General features: G+C 31.3%; 1 protein-coding gene across 1 annotated transcript in view; it reads left to right on the top strand.

Annotated features, from left to right (window-relative positions):
• Positions 1-26,866, top strand: part of LOC129234447 (importin-9-like) — a 79,095-nt gene that overhangs the window by 24,464 nt on the left and 27,765 nt on the right. Inside the window, 13 exon segments of the mRNA XM_054868450.1 lie at positions 740-826; positions 1,728-1,847; positions 4,934-5,034; positions 5,259-5,317; positions 5,571-5,722; positions 10,957-11,055; positions 12,104-12,139; positions 12,141-12,202; positions 15,672-15,811; positions 16,856-16,934; positions 19,635-19,715; positions 25,435-25,582; positions 25,712-25,790. Of these exon segments, the coding sequence (XP_054724425.1) occupies positions 740-826; positions 1,728-1,847; positions 4,934-5,034; positions 5,259-5,317; positions 5,571-5,722; positions 10,957-11,055; positions 12,104-12,139; positions 12,141-12,202; positions 15,672-15,811; positions 16,856-16,934; positions 19,635-19,715; positions 25,435-25,582; positions 25,712-25,790 (1,243 nt within the window).

Genomic DNA, 26,866 nt, shown 5'->3' with positions numbered 1-26,866 from the left:
ATTTTTTAAATCTTCAAAAATTTAAGGACATTAATTATTTTACATTTATAAGCACAATATGTTTAATACAATAGATGAACCCATTCAGCTTACTTTTAAAATTAAGATAAGATCTCTAACTGTTCAATATATTTTTTAAATTTATAAATGCATTATAAAACTTCGATAGGATGTGATTTTTGTTTTTTGCTTTGCCTAAAAATAAGGTTTTCATCATCATGTACGTTTTTATTGTAAAATAATGTGAAAAACTGCAAATTTTAATTTATTCTGAACTGTAATTTTGGGTTTAAAGCAATATTGCAAGAGTGAAAATCTCTTAACACACACACAGAAAGAGGCATGCATCTATGTAGTTTTGCCTGTTGAAGTGAATATAGTATAATGCAGTGCAGTTAAATTTAGAGCAACTCATTCTAAGAATGCAAAATTATTTTATAAAAATAAAATGAATAAAATCAACTGATTTTAATTAATGTTTTTGTTTAAAAAAAATTACTTGATTCAAATCGTTTTAAATCCATGATTTATTTTTTTTAAATCAATTAACCCTGCTGCTTATCCATTGCGTTCTATATTTCGATCATCTTCTACTTGATTCTAAATTATTAATTTTAATCATTTTGTAATATTGTGGTTAAAACATTTATTGAAAGTTTTTTAAATGGATCATCCTTTAGTGCTTTTCGCTCTTGTATAGTGAAGTATTAGTTGATTTAATGCTAAAATACTTTTTCAGAAATATGGAATTAGAACTAGAGGCAGAGCAGTGGAAATTTTTGCTACATGTGCTGAAATGATAGCTGCAATGGCACAATATAGTAAGGTATGTTCTTTGTGTTGTTAAATTATTTATTTCCTGAAAATACCTGCGAAATTTCTTTAATGTCAAACATTCTAACATAAGAACAAATATAAGTAAATTATGAGTTCATTGATTAAGTCATTGGTGTAGTTTATTGGGGTCTCAAAACTTCAGTCGAGTTGGTTCTGCTTCTTTGCCATGCATTGTGAAACACATTTTTTTTTTTTGTTCAACTTTGTATTTTGCGCTAAATTTTCTGCATCTGACAAATCTTAGTGCATAAATAGAATAAAAGAAAAAGCATCTCACAGTGTTATATGTATATTGATAAAATTTGATGCTTTATTGAACTTTTTTTCCCTATCTTATTTGCTGAAAGAACTGGCCTTAAGAACTAAAAGTTAATGTATTTTAACATTAACAGAAATACTTTTAAAAGATGAAAAGATTAGTGTGAATAAGGTCTTCTAGTATAAATTTAAATAATAGTGCCAATGATGTGAAATAATAAAGAATTGGTTCAATTCCAAATTTCTTAATTTGGGGTAGCTGTGTTCAATTTTTATCATAAGTTGAGAAATTCCCTAAAAAAGGGATTTTCATATTTCCAAAATAAGTCTCTAATAAAATATTACTGCCCCAGATGTCACCCTTGCTAGGTACACCACTGCAGATCTAATTAAATGGGTCGTCTATCTTAAGAACAGGAGCATTTCTACGTACATTGGAAATGAGCTACGCTCATCAGAATGCACAATGTTGTGCATTTATATTTGCTTTGTGTTAGTTTTTAAAGTAAAGAATTAAAATTATGATTTCTGTTTTATGTCTGTATTTATTTTAACATTATTTTTCTGACTGATTATTTTTAGCAGTTTTCTTCACTATGAATAAAGTTGGTAAATATTTGTGTACTTTTCAGGGTGTCCCAAAACTCCTTTTATTTCCAGTTTTGACTCCGTTTACCGAAGCCTTAGTCAGTGCCTTAAGAACAGCTGATGGAATGACATCTGATAGTGGCTTGAAAAAGGATATTTTAAACGTCAGTCGATGATTTATTTATTTTCTTCTTTACTAGTAATAAAGCTGAAAGTCTCTCTGTCTGTCAGGATCTCAGTGACATGCATAGCGCCTAGGCTGTTGGAGCGATTTTCATGAAATTTGGCACAAAGTTTGTTTGTAGCATGGGGGTGTGCAACTCAAAGCGATTTTTCAAAAATTCGATGTGGTTCTTTTTCTATTCCAATTTTAAGAACAAAATTATCATAAGAAGGACGAGTCAATTACGATATTATCATAACGTGAAACCGTAACATGGGCACAAGACAATTGGCGAGAAAATTCACTATGCATTATTTGTAAATATACAGGCAAACCAAAGAGACCTTTTAATTTTCTATTACGGGCAAAGCCGTGCTGGTACCACTAGTATATAATAAAGCTCAAAGTTTGTCTGGATCTCTGCCGAGATATCTGTTCTGATCTCTGTCTGGATCTCTGTGACTCGCATAGCGCCTAAACCATTTGGCCAATTTTCATGAAATTTGGTGCAAAATTAGTTTGTAGCATGGGTGTGTGCACCTCGATGGGATTTTTTGAAAATTTGATTTTGTTCTTTTTCTATTCCAAGTGTAAGCACATTTTATCAAGCAAATTATCGTAATGTGGATGAACTAATTACCATAACAAGGGCGAGCAAATGAACATAGCAAATTGGAGAAAAATTCACCATCCATTATTTGTAAATATACAGGCGAACCAAATGACCTTTTAATTTTTCTACTATGGGCAAAGCCTTGCAGGCACCACTAGTTTTCTTATGTAACTAGAAAATTGCCCGTGAAGGTATGGCGGAGGAAAATTGCTTCTACATTTGAACAAAGCCATCGCCTGTTTGGTGATATTTTGATAATTGAAATAGTAACCCTAACTCCAGTCCATAAGACCCATAGACTAATAATAAGAGTAGACCGAGCTATGGCAACCCTTTTGCTGCTCATAAACCAAACCATGTGACTGGTGGATATCCTAGCAACAGCGGGCGTTGATCGTAGCAGACGATCATAATAAACGAGAAATAAAATAAATACAATTGATGGAACACGGAAGAATGATATTTTATGGAGTCCAACTTGTAAATTTCTTATTCTAGGCTGTAAATATTTTGTTAATATAGTGAGTTTTTCGTTTAGATAGTACTGTGCATTTTCTTAAGTCAATTTCAATAACTCTCTAAGCAATTAAAAATGCAAGCGCCCAAAGAGAATCGGCAAACGGTGAGATTTTTATCTACAATTTCAATTTAAGATACCGATTAGTACATTTTTGCGTTAACGCAAAACGTTTACGCCAACGCTGACGTAACAGTTCCAAATGAAATAAAAGTTACTGAAAACTGAGATTAAAAACTAATTACGAATGTCAAAATAATGCATAACTAAAAGAAAAACAGTTCAATCTCTGCACCTGGAAAAAAATTATAATGAAAGCACATTACGTCTTAAAATACATGTCAAGTGCCAAACTATAGATAATGTTGCCATCTAGCAACCATGCTGCCAAAGTTTTCGCCAAGCCTTTCCACCAGTCACATGATGTATCCATAAACCAAATTTTTTCATCAGCAAGTCTGAGAAAGCTCAGTCTACTCTTATTATTAGTGTATGATCAGACCTAAACTACAGTAGGTAGCGGTCATTGTTGACCATTTTTTTGTTTCTTCATTCCTCTGAAATGACACAGTCTTACCAGTAAAACAGTTGAGTTACCGGATCAAGTTCAGCCTCGTCACAATAAACCCTTTCCCTGCATGTCAAGCATTACCAAAACATATTATCAAATGATCATGCCATGGTGCGAGTTTCACTGTTAAAACACGCGCATTTTACTCGATTATCGGCTAATATGTAAAAAGGATGCCAAAATTGTAGTTTGTATTTGTGTATTGTACATCTATATATTGTCAGCTCAGAGCAACACTGAGACATCTAATCCCAGGAATAACACTAAGATATCCTACTGTTGCTCTGAGGTGACGATATGTGCTCAAATATTGGAGTCATAATAAATCGTAAGGGCAAGGAAATAGCAACTTGAAATTTATTTGTGAAACCTTTTAATACAGACCATTCTTCAAGTATTTAAATCTTTCTACATGGATTGGGTAAAGTTCTATTCATTTAATAATGACTTGCACTTTTTTTATAAGATCAGTGAAGTGCAAGTAATTTAATTTGCATTTTTTCTTTAAAAGTATGCAGGAAAGAGTTGGGGGAAAAATTGAGAAATTGTACTAGGTATTGATTAGTTATCTTTTTTCCCTCTCAATAAAGTAGATCCTTTATGAAATGAAACAGCATTAATTTGAAGCATAAAATAGCGATTAAAAAGTTGCAATTTTATGTTGTTTTTTAGTATTTTCAACTTTTTATTTTTGTCCCCCGCAAAAAGTAAATTTTTATTAAATTTTATTATTTTTATTTTTTCTGCTTTTTCCATAAAATTTAAATATAAAATTCTGTTGTCTGCAAAACATAATTTTAAAATTAAATAATTTATCTAATTCAATCATTTTTCAAAATTTTTTAACTTGTACAAATGCAATACTTACTAACTTCTTGGATAGGCTGATTAGTATGTTTCATCCAGTATTTTTGCCAAGCAGTCTGAGAAATTCAAAGTTTCTAAATTTCCAAATAGTCTCTAAAATTGTTTAAACTTTGTTGAAAAAGAAAAGAAGTGCATCTCTGTGTGTATATATATATATATATATATATATATATATATATATATATATTTAAATTAACAATTTAAATTTTTTTCCAATTATTTTTATTGGAACAAATTATAATGATTTAAAATTTGAATGAATAAAAAAGTAAAAAGCTATCTTTTGCAAACATTTTAATTGCTTTGTTTTTCAAGGTCAAAGGTGTAGAGTTTATCAATTTAACTCTGTTAAAACATTATAGTTTAGCAATTTTAGCTAAATTTTATGCATTCTTCCATTTACACTTGGTACAAAAACATGTGCCTTTTTGATTCCTTGTTGTAATCATGGGTATATATTCTGGTATATATTTATTGTCTTTATTATCCTTGCCAGGTTATTGATATTTAATATTTCAGGCACTAAAAATTCTTGTGAAATATTTTCCTAAACAAATGTCCCAGTGGCTGCCACATATCCTAACTCCAGTTTGGAATTCACTGACAGCGAGTGCAACTTTGTATCCTTTTTCTTGCCATGACTATTTGAAATATTTCGATGAAATCACAGCTAATGAGAATAAGGGAAAACAACTTTTTCAAATAAAATATGAAAATCTGATGAATATTTTTATCATTACAAAAGTGATTTTTCTGTTACTTTGCCCATAGTTTGATATTATGCCTGAAATGAGAACTCAAAAGTCATTTTATAATTTGCATTTGAATCTTTAACTTGTTATAGATATGTCCAAACTGTTGTTAATGACTCGGAAGAAGCAGATAACCCTGTTGATTCTGATGGTAAGACATTATTGATGCATTTTCCTGCAACTATCAGTTATAAATGCTGAATATGTTTATTTTCCATTAGAAAAAATAAATGAATGATAAATAAATAGCATTATAAGAACTATTGAAAATCAATCCTTTTTTATTTTCTTCTATTTTATTTACTTTCAAAAAAAAGTACAATTAAACAATCTGTTTTTTTTTCTATTTAACTAAAATTTTTATATAATTATTTCTTTAAACTTTTTTTTTTTTTTTTTTGTAGGTGAAGTTCTTGGCTTTGAAAACTTGGTGTTTAGTATTTTTGATTTCATCAATGCCTTAGTAGAGTCTTCCAAATACCGAAGCCACCTCAAGGATGGAATGACTGAACTTGTGTATTACATTCTTCTCTACATGCAAATAACAGAGGAGCAAGTATGACAAAATTCTATGAAAAAAAAAATGTGAAAGTTTTTAGTTAGTTTTTAATACTACTAATTATTTAATGTGCTATTGATTTGTCTCATTTTGCCCTCTTCGTAAATCGTGTGTTATATGTAGTCTCTAAATTTTTTCTCAGAGAACGCAGTTGTGTCACCAGATGGCACTTTGCCCATTATTTTAAATTTGAATTTATTTTAGAATCCTGACCTTTCGTTAGGGGTGTCTGAAGACAATTAAAAGTCTTTAAAGGTCAAGATTCAGAATATTTGTAAGTGGCCAGTGGCACTAGACCCAGAAAACTTGGTGGCCACCACTGTCACCGAGTGTTGAAGAACAAAATGGGAGAGGAGTTTTCACTACCTACTTTCATGAAAAAACAAATAAATACAACTGAACAGAACTACATTTTAAAAGCTATAAACATGCATTTTGGTTGTTTTTTTAAAAATAAATAAATAAATCCAGACCTGGATCTGCAAACCCAGCAATGCGGGAGGGCCCATGTCCTTACGGGGCCCAACTGCTCAAGAAATTGAAGAAAAAATGGAAACTAACTATCATTAAGACTTATTGACATTACAAATATGCACTGCTGGCCTCTGGGGAGGGACCATACATATTTGGTTGCTAGGGGGCTCAAAGCTTATAGATCCGGGAAATCAATGAAAAGTCGGCATAAAACTGCATTTCAGATGAAACTTACAAAAAATACAATTTTGCTCATAAAATTTCACTTTTCCAGAAAATAACTATCTGGCCCTTTTTACTTTATTTTCAGTAGTTTGCACTGAGATAGGCAACGAATTCTGTTTTTGGAAACTTAGGCAATCAAATAGTCTTGTCTGCTTCAATCTTGCGAATAACCAAACATGGCGACTACGTAAAAAATTTAAGATATGAAAGTAATTTTAATAATTAAAAACCCACAAAAAACAATTTATATCAAAGAGAGTCACTTAATAGAACATTAGCGTCTAAGCAATACGGATAAAATAATATTCTGAAGATAAAATTTGAAGAAAAAAATTTTGCATTTTTCAAGAAAATAATTATCTAGTGGGGGGTTGGGGCACATTTTGCGGAGTGTTCAACAGTTTGCATTGTATTGCAATAGATATCCAATTCTATTTTTGGAAACTTAGGCACTTAAAAAATCTTGTCTACTTCCATCTTGGAAGAGACCAAATATGGCGACTGCACTAAAATTTTAGGTTTTTGAATTTGTGGCATAAAAATAATTATAAAATGTAAAATCCTCATTTTAGGTTTTTGAATTTGTGGCATAAAAATAATTATAAAATGTAAAATCCTCATTATACATCAATTTCATTGAACTGTTATAGCTTTTTGGCACATTAGTGTCCAGTGCAATAAGGATAAGATGAAATTATAACTACAAAATTTTTCATTTCTCAAGAAAACTTTCAAATAATGAAAAATAAATAAATAAATAAATAAAAAGAACATTTTGCGTTATTTTTATTAGTTTGCATTTGAATTAACATCAAATTCTGCTTTGTTTTTTCAAACTTAAGCACTTAAGTACTTTCCCTACTTCCATCTTGTGAGTGACTAAATATGGCGTCTGTGTTTCACACGTAACTGTATTGTCAAAAACTGTTCTTTGATGTGTTTATTCTCAGGCGTATGCATCCAAAGCGATTTATTTTCTTCCACCCTCTTGAGTTTGTACATAATTCCTGTTCATCCCAAGATTGTTTTTTCTGAGAACAACAGGAAGGAAATGGCGACTAAGGACGTTTTTTTTGGGTTGCCACGTGGCGAGTGGCGACAGTGAATCTTGACCTTTCTCTGTCTTCAGAAAATTTTACTTGAGTCCACTATCACCCCTGCATTGATGAATATAGTTATAGTATTTAGTTTGTTTCTCAAGTATTTAGTTCGCTTTGTAAGTCTTCAATATGCAGTAAATTCAGAAAGAAAGAAATTGGATGGGTTCTTTAATCCGAACTCTATATTGCGAACCCTGCTGTATCACATGTCTACATGCTACTAAAGTTAGATAAACTAAGCATTTTACATAATGAAAGCTTAACACAAAATAAGCGTTAAAAAAAAGGACTCAATTTATGTTTTAAAGTTTGAGTTTGGATTTAGAAAGTTTTTGTTTGTATTTAGGGAGTTCTTTTATGTTCTGCTCAGAGATCATCATAAAGTGTTATTCCTAGCAGTACTCAACTGATATCTTGCAGATATTTTGCTTCTTTTTATTGCCATTCTAGATGGAATTTCACAGAAATTAGTTAAAACACCTAAAGCACTATTTTAATTAAACTCAAAAGTGCAAGGAGTTTTCAAATGAATAATATAATGCCATTTTGTATGCCTGCAATAAAATAACTTTTAAAATATTCCTTCACTAACTGACCCATGAGAAGCATTGGCGTTTGATGGGAAGAATTCCAAAACCCATTTTTTTAAGTAATATTTTGAATAACAGCAAAAATATGTCTTGATTGTTTTTTTTTTTTTTTTTTTTTTTGCTGATAGTGGTTAAAAAAATGTTTGACATTATGTCTTATTTTTGAGTTTGAACAAGTATTAGGGAAGTTGTGGTCCACATATCACCACTGCAACCCCCCCCCCCCAAAAAAAAAAAAAAAAACACCTTTTAGAAATAACATGTGAGATACAATGATTTGCTATGTTAAAACGAAGGGTTTTTTTTCTGATTTCATGACGGTAGTTTAAAATTCTGCCTCAATGAGATTATGGATTCATAGAAACTTGGATCAGAATTCAACTGAGGAAAATTAAGCCATTCAAAAAACATTGCAATTACGTTTTCTGACCAATGGGAGGATCAATCCTATGACCTTCACGTTAGCAAGATGTCTTAACCAAGTGAGCTCTTCGATCTCTGATGCTATACACGAAAGCAATGCTTAAAAAAACTACAAAATAAATTGATATTTATCAAAATAAGTTGATATTTTTGTTATATTGAAAGCAATAAAGTAAATTGTTAAAATTAATTGAATTGAAATTGATGCCTCTGCTTTGTGAAAACATTTAAAAAAAGTTAAACTGTTATTTACCATGTTGAAATCAATGTGTTGTTTCCTGATTGTAATAACAACAGAACTGTACAGAGGTGTGAAATTTATTAGACTTAAGGAGCGAAAAACAGGAAATTCAATTATTACGGTTGAAAAATAACCTCTAGCTCCTTTTTAAAAGCCTAATTATGTTTTTCGAGAATAGTCGAAATACTATATACATTATTTGGCCGCAAAATTTCCCGTTTTCCTTGAGTTTCCTTCCCTGGCAGCATTGAGTCTCGTCTGATAACTGCCACTATTATGTTCTGTTGTTGTTTCCAAAACTTTTTCTGCAGCTGTGAATGGCGTACAGTATTTTTTCGTGTATTTTGCACTAGGATCACCAAAATAGCAAGTTATTGAGTGATTTTGTTTTGCACACTGGTTTGAGGGAACAGTTTTATTGTTTGTTTTCATAATTTTTATTTCGAACATCGATTTTGGTGAATTTGGTGAAATAATTAAGCAGCCTGACCCCTCACCACGCAAGAAAGCATTGATTATGTGCATGTTAGACCCAAATACTGTTTTACAAAAAGAAAATGCAAAAAATCTTACTATTTCCCAAAAAACTCATCAGAATCAATGCTTCTGTCAAAGAAAACGTACTAGTTGCCCCAAAGAAGCTGGAAAAATATAGCAGAAAATGCGAAAGGTCTCCAAGGATGGAAAGAAAACTTATTCGAATGGTCAAGGCCAAAAGAAGAGCAATTAGTAAAAACCTTGTTAACAGTCTGAAGCAGTATGGTGTGGAGGTGGACCCACCATTGGTCCAACGAAGACTCATCACAATGGGATGCCTGGTCGAAGGTTAATAATTTTAAGGCATTTTAAAGAGGGACTTCATTTATAGTCAGTTCCTTGCAAATAGACATTTCTGTACTCGTTTTTTACGAATGCAAAAGAAAAATATTTCTCGTCCTGGCATTGGTGCCAAAATGGATAAAGTTTGTCAATTTCACAATTATGGAAGTCGTTCTGAATGAAATGATGCCGCAAAACTCCCTTAATACATAAAAGTTCTGTACAAACAATATTTTTTGTAAAAGTAGTCATGATCTTGCAGTCAAATGAACTCTACTCACAGCAACATATAATTGTCCAAGCGAAAGCACTGGACATCGTAATAATACTCCAATTTTATCAAAAGTTTCTCCTTGAGATCTGTTTGTGGTGATAGCAAATGCAGGTATTATTGGGAGCTGGAACTGAAAGTCGTCCCTGACTTTGTAAAATAATTTATTTAAATATTAAAATCGTGAAAACATAATAAAAATGAAAATATTTTAAATGCCCGTAGTTACCCAAAAAGCCTCAATAATAAAAACAAATGCAAGTATTTAATTTCTTTATGCTCAAGCGAGAATTGGAAACACCACAATATTATCCAGCAATTTCTTCACACTAACTATGTCGCGTGAAAAAACAAATAAAAGTGAACTTTCACTACCTTTTAGTTGCTTCTAGCGCAGTTTCCAGCCAATATAGCGGGTTTCAATTTTTGGGCGGTAATCCGGGCAAAACGTGTTTGAAAGCATTTTTCGCGAGCTTTCCAACCATACCAAGCTCGAAGCATTAAAATGCATTTTTTGTGTAGAAAAAGCAGTTTAAAAAATGAATTAAAACTTAATGTTTCACGCTTCCAACAATGAATTTCATTAATGGAAAAGAGATAAAATTAAAATTTTTGAGTTTCACTAACTAAAAAACGCTTAGAACTTTTTTCTAATGGATTTAGGTTATTGGACCTTGGGTGCCTTGAAAATTTTTTCGTTAGGAGTGTTTTTTAAAGTCCTTACCAACCATATCAAATTCGAAAAAATTGGACCATCCGTTCGCGTAGAAAGAGCCATTTAGGACGAAAATGCGTTTTTTATTAATATCTCCGTTAATTAGCTTTTGATTTCAAAAATTTCTATTGATGACACTAAAACTCGGCAATACCTACCAAACAAAAAAAGAATGAAGGAAATTGGTTCACAAACAGAGGAGAAATCAGTACCGAAAGAAAACGGCTTGCCTATTAATATATAAAGATGATTAATGCCTCAGAAAAATGGCTGAGATGCACTAGAACCATTTTAAATTTTGGCCTTTTGATGTTATTTTATACAACTACCACAAACAACTGAATAGTTCTAAACTTTCTGCATCTATTTTCAGATTAAAATTTGGACTTCTAATCCATGCCAATTTGTTGAAGATGAAGATGATGAAACATTTGCATATTCAGTCAGAATATCAGCCCAAGATTTACTTATGGTAATTATCCAAAATAAAAAATCAGAAAATCAAATTTGAAGAGGCTTGTCAGGGAACTTGAATTTAAAAAATAAGTTTTTAGTTGTTATCAAGGACCAAGTTTTTCCCTACTTTTTGTGTGTGTGTGGGTTTTTTTTTTTTTTTTCCGATTTTTTGCAGAAATGATGACTTTTTGCAATGTGCTTGTTGTGGAGTTGTTTTCTACTCTAGCTTTGGACCTGAAAATTAGAAAAGTATGACATTGAGAACAAAAATTTGATTTTGGTGATAAAAAGTAGAGTTGGTGGATTGTTTTACTTTTTAAAGCAACTGTTAATGTAATTTAATGTCATTTTTATTTATTTGGCGAAATATTTTAAATTACAAAGAATTTTTGTAATGTTTTTGTTTTTTAAAGGATGTGTGTATGCGCAATTTAATTAAAGAAAATTATTAGTTTTACATCAGAAGAGGTTGGGGGAGGGAGGGCGCATTTTCATTAACTCAAGGGATTTCCTTTAAATTCTTAGCACAAGCATCGCCATGCAGGTACTCTTAGTATTTTATAGCTTCGTAAGATATATATATATATATATATATATATATATATATATATATATACATACATACACACAGTAAAATCCCGCTAATGCAGACACGAACGGTACAAATTTTTTTGTCTGCAATGGAGAAGTGTCCACAGGACAGGGGTTTAATAATGTTATTTGCATTAGAACTGGGGAATTAAAAATTGTCCACATAAGAGGGGTGTCCCTCAGGAGCGGTTTTACTGTATATAAATTCAGGATTGATTATTAATTTAATGACTCTTCCACTCAAAGATCATGCATAGCTAAATTCTAAATGTAGCATTCAAAAAACGTTAAAGACTCCCTCATAGGTAAAAATTTTTGTTGTAATGCTTATGTGAAGTCATATTTATTTTTGTACAATTTATGTATCGTTAGTTTTCATGAGATAAAAATCATAGATTCTGCAATTTCATAGTTTTGCTGTATTTAAATGCAATTTTATTTAATATTTAAGCATCTGCTCTCTATATTTTCAGTGCTTGGGTCAAGAGTTTGAAGATGAAACTTCCAGTAAGTTTATGTAATGCAGTTACTCGACACATACAAGAGGCTAACAAGACAACGAATTCACAGTGGTATTTTTCAATTTTCTAAAATTCCTTACAAGACTGAACACTTGGTAAATTAGAATTAGGTTAATTAGTTTCAAAAAGTTAAAATATTCGTTTTTTTTTTTTTTTTTTTGTTATCTAATTGCTGCTTATAAATAAAAGAAAACCAATTCTGTCTTCCAGCTGCGAGATTTCTAAGAATCTTGAACTCATTGCTGCTGTGAATACAGCTGCTGCAACAGTGGCCTTAAAAGCTTTATTCCTAATATTCAGAAACTACCAAAAAAACTGCCTTTTTCTAGCATCACTAATGTTTCCAATCCCGATCCCGAATTCTGCGGGATCCCGCATGATATTTAGCGAGATTGAGACCAAAATCTCACGGAATTTCTAATTCCGCAAGGATGTTTCCATGCATGCGTTTTCCATCTTTTTCCCCTCTTAAAATGAATATTTTCAAACATCAACTGAAGTATGATTGCCCCCCCCCCTCGTATATTTGCAAGAAAACTTTGTGTTGCATAAATGAGCGGTGGTTTTACCATTTAAGAACACAATAAAAAATAGAGTTTGCTTTTCTGAGATACATTGGTATTCTCATTCAAGGTTTCGGTTTTGTAAAAATAACAAATGTTTTCGAAATACATCACTAAAATTTGAATCCCAGAAAATTGTGCTTCAGCAAAATATTGAGTAAGTGTATAACAGATTGCAAAACCCACTGGAGTGCCTAAATGCAATATTTTAACATTTATGTAAGCTTATGGAATGCACTAAAAATGTTTAACTTACTAAAAGTTCACAATGTTTCTCTCCGAAGAAAAAAGCCTGACACTATTATGACTATGCTCTCTAACCTGAAGAAAGTGCCTGCCAATGTCTTTATCATCGCAAAGATAATATAATAAATGTGAGTGGTACCTTGAAAATTATATTGGATAAATTATCTGAGGCAATCTGCAATATTCGGCATGACTCTAAAAGTGAAACTTGGATGATACAGAGAATGACTCTCATGACAGTGCATACATTTAACTGTTCAAATTTTGAATGTCTCTATAAAATGAGAGGTAAAATTACCAGAGTTATCCAAAAACTTTTACTGAGGCTACTACTTTATAAGACTAATCAACATTCACCTCCTGTATTAATGAATCAAATGCACTGATACAATGACCAACATTAATTAAGCAACAAATGTGTTCTCAGTGCAACTTACAAGTATATTGGATATAGCAAGATACACGAATAAAATAGACATGTTTTGGTCCAAAATTTGTTGTTCTTGGAAGAAAAAAAAACATGAGTCCCATTGGAAAAGAAAAATTCTATTTTAGAAGGTGATGAAGTTTATTGGGGATCTTTTGCTGAATGCCCACAATTATTTAATTGTAAAGCTAAATGCAGTGGAGCCACAGCGTACATTTTCATCAAATCAAGCGCGTTATTTTTTTACGCAAAATCCCATATGAGCCCCTTCTTTTTGAAATGCATTGGAGTTTTTTTGGGCTCTCTTTCTCATAGTTGCTAATTTGGATGTGAATTTGTAGTGCTCTGCAATTGGTGTAGGGTATTCAAGAAAACTACTAATTCAAGTAACAATCAGATCTTCCTAAATAAACTCAACTTTTTCTATTTGAAATTAAAATTTGATTTTTTGAAGAATAAAATCAATCCTGCGGGATCCCGTGATCGTGCGGGATTGGCTCCCTACGATCCCGCGGAGCTGAAATCGGCGAGGAATTGGAAACTCAAGTTTCCAAAGATGGCCTAAAATTGCATTTTTATAATTTCAAACAAATTTGGCCACCAAATCTCTCTTGTTCTTTACAACACCAAAGATAACCTAAAAATTTGTTTTTAAAGCTACAATTTTGAAAAATTGTCTGTTCCCTTGAACCCAATTTCTTCCCCTACAGTAACCAAATATGGCCTACAATCCCTTTTTTAAGTCTTCAAATTACAAATTTTACATGGGTGGACCCCAAAAACTTCCCTACCCTAACATTACTAAAATTCGTCTGAAATTGTGTTTTCTAGAACTACAATTTAGTAAATTTTTAGAGGGACATCCCCTCAGAACCCCCTATTTCTGCATGACACAACTAGATTTATACATATTACTAGTGCAAAAGTGTATTTAAGCTGTTGTGTTCGCAACAAAAAATGTATTTGTAATGTTTTCAAACTCATTTTATCCATAAAAGGTAATTTGAGTAATTGAGATTGTGTGTAAATTGTGGCAAATTTTGTCTTTGTCTCTCCAAAGGGAAGGCCAAGTTGTGGGACTGTCGGTTCACGTAAAATTTAAACGAAGCACAAAAGCTTCTATTCAAACTAAGCACTTAGAGTTTTTAAAAGCACATTCTCAAAAATTTATTTTAGTAAAATTTTACTTGATTTATTTTCTGTGGATTACCCTCATTTTTTTGCTTTAATAAGTTACAGTGTTTTCCGGCCTGAAACCAAACAAAAAATGGTCAAAATGAACTCAGCACACCACAAAACTTGACTAATTGTACAAAATATTCAAAATACAAGTAAGCCTAATATTAACTAAAATAATACTGCACGAAATTTTAGATGGTCTCAAATAATATTTTAAATGTTAATAACAACAACTTAATCATTTTGTAATAACAAAAATACTTCTGACTTTCAACAAAATATTACAATATGAGACTCAATTTTTGAAAAGTGTCTGTATTATCTCATTCTCTTTGTCAGCATTTTTTTTCCTCACTAGAATAGACTACATGTGTTACTACACAGTTAAAATATTACCAGGTAGGAGTTGCTAAAAGCAGAGTATATATTTCACCATTTCACTTTGCCCCACATTCTCCTATTTGTTATATTAATACTTGTGACAGCAAAAAACTAAGCAATATTCAAAAAAAATTTTTTTTTCTTTCTTTAAAACTTGATATTTTGTCAATACTATGATGCTACAAAGCAATCTGGAATGTATTCGTCTCAATCGGGGGGAGGGGGGATGCTGCCAAAAACCAATTTTCTACAAAACCAGCTCAATCCATACTTTTGCCATATGGCCATTGTGGAAACGTACAGGCAAACAGCCACAATATTTTATAAAATGGTTAATCTACTCTCATTTTTGGTTCTATGGGCTAGTACATAGCATAAAAGTGGGAAATGATATGAATTCGATTGGAGTTTGAGTTTGAAATTAAAAATAAAATAAGGTTAACGTACTTTGAAACCAGCTGAATTCAAATCATTTTTATCTGTAAATAAGGAGATAATGCTGCTAATTTAAAAAAGAAAACAAATGTAAAGTCATGCATTAATTTTTTTCAAATGAAATTAATCTTTCAAAAATATAAAGTGGGCAGTGTGAAATGCTTCTTGTCTCTCCTGTAAAACTTTTTACTTGGTTTTGATACTAAAAATTTCAATTAGAATTATCTAATGGTGAAATTTGAAAATGCACTGTATGCAATGACAGTGTTTTGTCATTCTATATTTGTAGGTGGAAAATGCATGAATCATGCATGCTTGCTCTTGGTTGCATAAAAGACCTCATTATTACTGGATTGAAAGAAAAGAACTTGCAGTTTGACATTGTTGGTTTTGTGCAGTCTGTTGTTTTTGAAGATTTAAATACAACAGGTAGTGTAAAAGAAAAAGTAATGTATGTAAATAATCTAGTTTAGTTTTCCATCTCCAGTGTGTATGATTTGGATTTTTGTGTTGTAATGTTTCCAACGATAGGCAAGAAAATGTCAAATTTACAAAATGAATCTTGCATATTAATACAAACATCTGGTGTTGTATCCTGTAGATTTATTTTTAAAGTTTGGTGTCACTTTTTCAAAGCATAGTTTTTGAATTGTTTGCGAATTGCTGTAAGAGTCATTTACATGTCTCTGAGCTCCCAAAATAAGGTGTAATCTGAGGGTATTTTATTTATTTAATGTGATGTTCACGTGTTAACATTCCTATCTATGTGTTATGTGCATTCAACTTGGAATGCCTTGAAACTCCTTTGATTTCAGTAATTTTTTCAAGGCTGGAAAATAGGAATACTACTAACTTTGATAGGTTTTTCATTTCAATATGCTGTTTTAAAAGGATAAAATGTAATTTAAATTTGTTTTCTGTTGAAAATGTATATTAATTTTTGGCCATTTCACAGTATTATTTCCAAATGTTGAGTCCGCAACTTGTTAATCCTGCAAATACATAAACTCAAAATAAAATTATGTGCTAATCAAACAGTAAATTAAATAGTTATAGCAAAAAATGTGTCATGTTTTGAACTCTATGTTTGAACAAAATATTGTGAAATGGCTCTTTTATAATGAAGGTTTTAAGATTTTTTCTTATTTTTTATTTTAGCACATCTAAGATTTTTTTTAAGTATTGAATATGAGTTGATTTGTTACTGCTAAAATACTTCAAATTAAATATTTTTTAATGTATCTTTCTGATTTTAATGAAACTAGTGTAGTAATAGCTCTGGTGGTTGCTGCTAATCAGCATGAGCTGGAAAAAGTTTTCAATGAAAGCCTACCTAGATTGGAACTTGAAACGTGTTTTACTCAAAACATTAAAACTTCCCCTTACATGTCTTTGCTTCTCACTACCTCATATGTAATTTTTCTGAAATTCTATTGAGTTTCCAAAATAGTAAACTTTTTATTGGTTTTATAGTTTCACCATTTTTGTATGGGCGATGTGTATGGTTTGCTAGCAGATTTGGGAGTATAATGGATGAGGACTCTAAAAGAAGGTATTGGTTGAACTATTTTATTCGTATAAATCATGTTTTTGAATTCAATAAAATAAAAGTGCATATAGAAAATTGGTGCCACATAGTGTTCTTTCCTCTGTGAAACTTGTTTTAAAAATTCTTTTGTATTTTCACTTTCATTGAATTAACAATTATTTTATTTTCTATTTATTTATTTGACTACTCTTGAGGAATCTTGATAAAAATTTTGACTATCTGCTAAATAGCCTGAGAGATAAAGTTACCTATTTTTTGGTTGTATAATTTTTACTAATAAACCAGAAAGTGTTTGGTGCATATGTGTGTTACATAGTTCTAAAAGTGTCTAATTTTCTTGAACTAGCACACTGCAGCTAGAGTTGAAACCTAGTGGTTGATAGCCAAAATTTACTCAGGAATTTTTAATTGTTACGGTAAAACTTCTATCACCATGTGTGACAGTTTTTTTTTTTTTTGATAAAAAGAGAGAATTCTGCTTGAAAACTCGGAAAAAGGAGGGACATGACCCTTGTTATGGAAGTATTACTATTATTATTATTCCAAGTACCTTAAACATTAAATTGAGCTTTAATCTTGCAGTTGTATTAAAGCTGGGCTACTTATCCTATTATTAAAAAATAGCTGCTGCCATAAAAATAAAAATATTATGTTTATTAATGTAAAGTTATTAATATCTGCAAATTTTTGAAGGGTTCAAAAAAATCTGATTTAAATCTCAAAAATCCGATTGAAATAAAAACAAATCACTTTTTTATTTTTTTTTCAAAAAAAAAAAAAAATCAAAATATCACAAACCCTGGTTTTTAAGCTATTGACAACATATTTCCCCCTTTCTAACCCCCTTTCAACAGTTGCTGTTAGTGTCTCGGAGAAACATTTGTTTTCCTACCTTATTCTTGATAAATAATTAATAAGGTGTTAAAAAACATTGATTATGCTTAAAATACTTTTTTTTCTGTGTACTCCTATTGAATCTACTTAAACGTTATTATTTCCTTGGATATTCATTACATACAAAAATTTTGGTGAATCTATTTAAAAGCTCTAAGTGGAAAAAAATCTTCTAAACCTTATATCAAAATTGTTGAATAAAGTCAGCCAAAGAAAATTAGAAAAAATGAGGGTGTGTAAGCAGGGCCGGATTTAGACTTAACGGGAGCCTAAGATATTTCAAGTATGGGGCCCCTTTTGTAGTTTGAACAACGTTTTCTCTCGGTGGTGTAAGAGGCAATTTTTTAATTTTTTCCTTTTTTTATGTTTGTCTCTTTCCTCTGATACATACAGCAAAACTTAAACTTTGTTGAGTGTGTTTTAATGTGTTTTTCCCCGATGTCCTATTTGAATTGCCCTTAAAAGGAGGAATGGCATCAAGAGGACGAAAGGGATCCAGGACTAAAGTGGAGTGTAGTTAAGATGAGAGTGAAGTATAGAATATTCCGAATTGGCGGGGGCCCGGGATTTTCTCCTCGGAGGAAATTTAGAAAAATAAATATAAAATTCTGCATTTTGAAGGCGTATTTTAGAGTGTTCCTGATGACTTCAACACTGACACCAAGCCGTTTACTAAACGTAGCATCATTTTCTGCACGTCACGGCCTGCAACTGATATCGCTCGTATCCAATCTTATCCAGCATGCATTCCACCTTCTAGTTTGCATCTAATAACAAGCGTCCCATTTGTCCCCCATTTAATTGGACTGTTTTCGCGAATCCAGCAAATCATCGTTCCCTTTTTTCTGTTTTAACGAACTTTTCAATCTCCAGCTATACGTATGCCTTTTTTTGAACATTTGTGTGTGCTTTTCACCCACTGTTCTTTTAGTGTTTTCAAAATGAAGTAATTGTCAAAATATCCCTGACCTGGTGATCACCATAATTCCTGTCAACTCCGGTGTTTTTTTCTGAATTCGACCAGAATAAATGTTGTACGGTAATAAAATGGTTTCATTCCTATTGTCTACACATACTCATCATGGTGTGAGTCTCTTTTGATTTTTAATGTTTGTTGGGCAGAGGGCCGGATTTAGGGGAGGGCAGGCGGGGCTACTGCCCCGGGGCCTCCACAACGAAGGGGCCCCCATAATAAAATTTTTACTAAATATCCTAACTTTCACGGGTCGAAAATATTGGATATATGCATATATATCAAAATATTCGGATATATATCAAAGTATCGGATATTTTTGAAAATATAATGATCTTTTCAAACCCTGATTAGGGGCCTCCACTCCTTCGTTGCCCCAGGGCCTCCACACTTCCAAATCCGGCCCTGGTTGGGCATTCAAGGTAGTCGTTGGCCTCAAGTTATTGCGGCGGCGATGCTTCCACTTCCAGGCTAATTCTATATTAGCTACCAGTTTGTTTGGCACTCTTGGCTTCCTTAAGGGTTTTCCATCTCCAGCTCAGTCACTTTCCTATGCTGGGCTGATGAGTGCTAATAAGCATGAAACTGCAGTCCTCGGCTGGAAATGACTGAGCTGGCGGTGTATTTCATGTAGAAAGTTAATTCTTTATCTATTGATGAATTCTATATAAATCTTCTAAAATTAATATGACGCACCATGACATAACTACCCATAGTAAACTGCTGCTCTTGTGATATCACCCCCCCCAACACTTGTCTATTGTTATTGTTACTCTCATTTTTCCCCCTTAGATGTAAAAGTGTGCTCTTCTCAAAATCGGTAATACTTTTTGTAGGTTTCTTCAAGCTACTGTCAATGGTTTGGCACAGTCACAGCCTCCAACTGTACGAATATCTGCTGCAAGAGCAGTGTGGGGGTAAACTAATTTTTTATATTAAAGTTTTAACTTTTAACAAATTTAAAGTTCTGCATGTGGTTTGTAACAATCAGAACTATTTCTTGTTTGACCAGAATTTATTTACTTATTTATTTATTTTTATTTATTTATTTATTTATTTTTATTTATTTTTTATTTTATTTTTTTTTATTTATTTTTATTTATTTTTTTTTGCCTTTTAGATGTATTTTATTTGTGAGTGTCTATTATAATGTTCCATGTTTTTAATGTGTAACAGCCAATAATGTTTTAGTGGTCTTTGTGTGTGTGTAGAAAACAATATTAACAATTGAGCGAAGTAACCAAAAATGCACTGGTCTGTTTTAGGACTTCTGTTTGGGGTTCAGTACCATAGACCTCTGGTCACAGTGCTTGGCTCTTTTGAGGCCCCCTCTCCATCATTTCATTTCAATTAAAAATACAGGGTTGTTTTTAAAAAAATGTTCATTTCTAATTATCTTAATCATAAAAATCCAATTCCACCCTAAAAAACTCATTGAAATTTTCTGTATATAGTTCTGCTAGAAATTCAATTCGATTGAGATTGAACTGTTGTATATAGCCGATACAGCAAAATCTTTATGTTGATATTGAAATTGTGCTTAATTTATTAACACTTCATATTGTTAGAAAATCTCTGCATGATAGTTCACTAAAAACTTAACTGAGCTAAAATGTGCTAAATATTTTGCAAAATTAAATCTTATTTCCCTGTTTTCTTCCATGTGTGTATTTGTTTGAATCTGGAGGGTTTGCATTTTAACGTAACCAAAAAGGAGGGGGGGGACAATTTACATTACATTTGCATTATTTTTACAGCAAACAACCAAATATTTCAGGAAACTGCATCCCCTTCCCCTCCTTCCGAACTACATCACTGTAGTCAAGTGATATGTAAAGAGACATTAAGACACATTGAATCCTTATTGATAAAGTAAAAGCTATATGAAAACATAAATAAGTGAAAGAAAATTTATTTTTCTCAGAAAAGCAGTACCATGTATGCTGTGTTCCATTAAAAGTAAAACATATTATTTAGTTTTTCTTTTTCCTTTTTTTTATGTTTCTTTTTTTATTAATGTTTTTTAATATAATACGTCTTGTGATGCATGATTTTTTTTATTTTCACCATAAAGTTTTACGTATTCAGGGTTTGGCAGAGTAATTCGGAGTCCTTTATGTTTCTACATAAAAGATAAGCTCAGATGATTTTTATTTATTTATTTTATTTATTTATTTATTTATTTTTTGATAATGAAAATTATTTCTTTATGTTGGTATTTTGTTGTTTTTATTTATTTTGAAAGTGAATTATTTTTTGGCAACAGGGGAAAAGCAAACTTTTTTTTTTTTTTTTGACATTATTTATTTTAATGAACTTATTACTTTTTTCTTTCTTTTTTTTTTCTTTTCAAAAGCGATTAAAGATTTTTTTATTGGAAAAAAATAGATTAGCTGCTTTGTTCAAAAAGTGCTACTGCTGTATTTGTTAGTTTATTAGTTTATTTTTTATTTTTTTTTACACATCTATTCCTTCAGCATGTTTTATTTTTAGAAATCAGGTCAAAATGTTAAAAAGTTACATTTAAAATAATTTGCGATTTATGCTAGTTTTGAGAATATTAATCATGTACTAGAAAGTCCATATTGGTGTACGGGAAACTAGATTTGTTTAGTTCTGGACAGAACTTTTTGTTTACATTGTTTCATGTAGTTTTGCGATGCATTAGAGGGGAAATAAGGGCAAGGTTTCCTGTCTAGAAAACTCCTTACATTCATTAAATAAAGAATGAAAGAAAACAGTACAAAATGTTGTATTCTAAAGCTTTGGGAATATCTTTACTTGTAGCAGCACAATACAAATAAAATAAATAAAAATAAGAATTTGCCGTTATTGCTCTTTACCTGCCCATGGCAGTATACGCCTGTGTCAGTTAACGCATCGGCTGAGCAAAGCTTATATAGGCGCCTGCGACAATTAAGGGGCTAAATGTCCCATATTGAAGGTTTTGAAAATATTTATTCACTAGCTGCATTGCCCTGCTTTGTGCGGTCTGCCTCGAAAATAAAAGTTTTGTCAGGTGATGCATGTTCAACAATCAGGCTTCAATTAGGGGGAAAAAATACTGGAAAATTTCCCGTCAAAATTATTATTCTCAAAAAAAGAAATCGGCAAATCAAAAGTTCCCAAAAATCTTAAATGCAGCCCTCCATAAATACAACTAAAATCCTTAAAAAAGAAGATAAATTGCCAAGTAATAATCAAAAGGGGAAATTTTTATCTCAAAACAAAAACAAAATTTTATTCAGACACAGTCGAGAAAAAAAATCGGTTTTTCACGCGCTTTCGAATGTGATCTGAATTAAAGAAATCGGACAATTATTTCGGGTAAAAAGAGGCATTTAATGCCATTTCCCGGCCCTAAAATTAAAATTTGAAGGATTTGGTTCTTTTTTGGCGTTTGACCCCCCCCCCCCCCCTACTTTCCTTCTCAGGTGCCCAAGTACCTCCCTGCCAAATTTGGTCCAGATCCAACGAAAACTGCATTTGAATAATTAACATACACACATATATATATATATCAGACCCCGAAGAGTTCCTATTTTTCCTACTTTTTAGAGCTCTCTCCTTATTTTCCTACTTTTTCCTTTTTTTTCCTACTTTTTCTTTCTTTAGTATAGCACTTCTAATTGTGCATTTTTTCTTATTTTTACAATGCCGCACCGATAATTTTCTGCATGTTTCAATTTTAAAAAGCAAATGAAACAAGCGAATCCTTAGTTTTTAATTCACTGACTACAGTAATTTCTGGAAGGAACACTGCGGCGTCTGTGTGTTTAAAAGTTAAATATTCGTAAGTGACTTTTATGCCGTTGCGGCGTTTATGATCGACCTTTCTTTTTTCGCCCCGACTTCAGTCCTACTGTTTTAACGAAACAATAAAAAAACAGATACTGGCCCATATTGATGCAATTATATATTATATACCCCTCAATTAGAAGCTTTAATTAAAGTAAACAGCCGACTGTCCAAAAAGTGCGGGAAAAGCCGAATTTCCTATTTGCCAATTTTTTGTATAGTTTTTTACAAATGAAATGGAGCTCTATTTAAACAGAAAGGCAATGAAAAACCATAAAAGGAACGCAAGGAAGCAAAAAATGAAAAACCTGTACACTGTACATATTTTAGTGATGTTAGTACAAAATAAAAGGCACATATAACAGAAATTCGCAAAAACGGATCACTTCAAAAATAATCGCGGAAACAAACTTTTTTCATACATAAATATGATTATTGTTCATTCTTAATCGTAATCATGATTATAAAATTTCATTTTCTTTCCTTGCAAAGAGTGTATTTGCAAAAAAAAACATGGCAAAACCTAGATGGGCAAAACATTCCAGATTTTTCGAGAAAAAACGGAAATCTATTTAAATGCGAGATTCCGTTTTTATTTCTTTACATTTTTAGTGGATAGAGCCACTAGCAAATATGTACTGTATTTTTTTAATGGGTATTTTCTACTCTGATATATCATCAATATCGATGAGTTGCTCATAATTTTTATGTGTTGCATTTATGGAAACGCGGCATTTCGGAAAATATAAAATTTTTTTGGACAGACTCTTACTCTTTTCTGGGTGCCGCAATTATACCGATGCGGCGTATCTACTGTAAGTTATTGTTCTCAGGGCGCCTGATCAGGGGGGGGGGTTAAGAGATATATGCTGGAATTTCATACCAGGTGCTCCCCCCCCCCTCACTCTGAATTCCGTGAACAATTCCCGAAAGAAGATTTTTATTGTATGATGAGGATCGAACGAAAGTACATGTCTTCGCTTATATGCACAGAGAAGCATTAGTAACTGATCTTTGGCTTTGATAAAAATGTTATGGTTACCATGCATGTATTTTTCCTTTTTTTTTCAGTGGCAAATTTTGGAACAAGAACAGGTAAAAAATCATCAAACCAATAAAACAATATTCGTTTTTATTGCTTGATTCAAATTAAAACTGGCCCGTCATTCTGATTTTCCCAGGGGGGAGGGGTGGCTAGCTAAGGATGTACAGGGTGTGTATAAAAAGTAATGAGACTGAGCTGAGTTCTAAGAATTTATTGTAGATATTAATACTGGTATCTAAAATTCTTCAAAATAAGACCCTTGTCCTAGCACACACTTATCCCAGCGAGTCTTCTAAACTTCAAAGGTTGTTTTGTTATTAAGAACAAATTAATTTTATTAGTGCATTTTCAGTCTTTTTCCTTTTTCTTTAAATTCAAACATCTGCCCCTGTTTACAGGGGCGTAGCTAAGGGGGGGGTTTGGGGACAAACCCCCCCCCCCCCCCCGAAAAGTTATTCTCAAAAAAAAAGAGAAAAAGAAGAGAGAAGAAAAAGAAAGAAAAAAAAGAAGAAAAGGAAAAAATTCCAAGCGATTATATATATATATATATATATATATATATATATATATATATATATATATATATATATATATATATATATATATACACATACATACATACATACATATATATATATATATATATATATAAAAGAAGTAACCCCCCCCCCCCCCCCCCCCCCCCCCCCCCGAAAGTCGGGTCTAGCTACGCCACTGCCTGTTTATGCAAGAATTGCATGTCAGCTGCTGATTATTTTAAACTAAAACTAATTTAATATTTTCTTCGCTTTTTGCATCATGTGTATGACAACAGGAGCTGAAAGTGTTAGTAGTATTTCCAAATGATAAATGGATGCTCTCGAAGGAAGGTTTTCGTTTTTGACAAAACAAATCTTTGACAAAAATGGTTTTATTGCACCAAAATATCCGGTTTTTTTAATCGCTATATTGCATTTTATTCTTTCACACTTAAAAATTTTATTACTGTATTGTTGAAAAGTGTTTCTCTGTTTGGATTTTATTTTCATATATCTTTGTTTCCACCAGTTTATTTTTCATACTGATGATTGTCAGCTTGTTTCTTTTGTTTTGTTTTTGCGACTTAGCCTTTCATTAAATCATTTTAATACTTCAAAAGTACTGTTAGTTTATTTTTGGGACAGTTTTAAATCAAAAATACTGTTAGTTTATTTTATATTATAAATAAAATTTACTCTAAATTTGTTTACTCTTGACGTGTGTGTAGTCCTATCTCTTCCTATTTTTCCTACTTTTTTAAGTGATTTTTTTCCTACTTTTCCTACTTTTTTAATTTCTTATTTCCTACTTTTTTCCACAAAAAAAACCACTTCGGGGTCTGTATATATATACATACACATATATTCTTAGTTTTATTTATATAGATGATTATATGAAAGATATATATAGAGAGATGAGATTTTATATGAAATTTTACTAAGGTAAAATTTCATATTAGATTAAAAATGGATTGATTATAATTAAATTTGTAAGTTGTCTTCATAAGTTAAATTAATTCTTGGATTTTTATCATACCCTTAGCTTGCAATAAATTGTTACATTAATTTATTTTCCTTGCTTACTATTAGTGCATTATTTGCTATCTGTGATTGTACAATTTCATTTTCAACAAAAATTCATTAATTTATGCACAATCAGTGTTTGTTGTATACTTTTAATTTGAGCTTGAACAAGAAAGAAATTATATCATGCATTTTTTTTTTCTTTTTTCAATTTATTGATTTTATCTTTGAAACTGATTTTAAATGATACAGGTTTTGTGATCACCTCAAAGCCAAGAAGCAAGAACATGTCATTATGCCTTATTTACCTCAACTTTTGGAAGGTCTCCTATCTCTAGCCATTCAGTTTTCTTCCGAAGTCTTATCGTTAGCATTAGAAGCAATCGCTATAGTTATTACTGTAAGTTTCCATGTCTTGTTGCAATTCTTAATCAGTTTTATAATTGTTTCATTTATTGATGTTTTTTACTTTTCAAGCTAGGTATTTTTTTATACAGCTCTTTAAAAAAATTCATGCATATTTTTACAGATTGATCCAAATTTCACTGCACAAATGGAAAGTAAAATATCATCTGTTGCAATTGCTGTGTTTTTGAAACATAACAGTGGTAAGCAATTCAGTATTTTATTGACTTTTGACTATCTGCCTTCTTGCTATTTGAATAAAATCGAACCAAAGAAATAGAAATATAAATCAAAACATAAACAATTTCTTTTACTTTTTGTAACTTGGGTTTTCTTAGAATTTCTTTGTACATAATAAAAATACAATAATTGTACAAATTTTCACACTCAAAGCTGCTGGCCCAAATTTCCATTTTACTCACCCACAAACATATGTTGAATAATTTTTTGGCCCGTCTGTATGTGCATATATTGGTTGATGCTGGTAATACAAAAAAGTTATTTTCAGCAATGTTTCCCTGATTAAACATTTGCTGCAATATACCATATTGGTCATACCAAAACGACAACTATTTTTAACAATATGGGTAAAAATAGGATTTTAGACATGCTCCCGAATAAGGAAAAGCTGTTTTCTAGAAGCACAGATATAAGCGACGGTGTTAAAGCTGTACCATTAGTTACTGATTATTTTGATAAAAGTTGTAGCAAACAACAAAAAGGGCCTCAAAATCATTGAATGTATGAATGGGACAATATAATCAGTGTATGTTAACTTTTTTTCCCCGAAAAAAGTTTATTTCATTGCGGAAATTGACAAATAAATGCTCATAGTTTTTACTTAATTATTTTTGTCTTATTTAGTGCTGAAATGGCATGTCCTAACACTTTAATGCCTTTTTAAAAGTGAAATATAATAGAAATAGTTTGAGTTTTTTTTTTTTTAATGTGACTACTGAAAATTTTACTGGAATCAAGTTTATTGAAAACTACTGAAAAATGTTATCAGCCTCACTAAAAAATATTCTGTATGGTTGAAACCTCTGACTTTAAGGAAATGACAGAAAAATTCAAAATTTTACTGACATGATCTATAAAGGTTACCACTGAGCATTGAAAAATAAATTAAATATACATTTTGATTTATTTGAAAAATAAGTATTATACTATCATACTTTTATAATTACAAAATAGTTATGATAGTTCAAAGTTTAAAAAGTAGGAAATTTGAATTTACTTAAAAGTTCTGCGAAATATTTATTTCTGACATTCTGACTTC

The sequence above is a fragment of the Uloborus diversus genome, chromosome 1 (genome assembly GCF_026930045.1).
Source record: "Uloborus diversus isolate 005 chromosome 1, Udiv.v.3.1, whole genome shotgun sequence".
NCBI classification, from domain to species: domain Eukaryota; kingdom Metazoa; phylum Arthropoda; class Arachnida; order Araneae; family Uloboridae; genus Uloborus; species Uloborus diversus.
The sequence above is the reverse complement of the archived record's forward strand: the minus strand, read 5'-3'. Positions and strand labels throughout refer to the sequence as shown.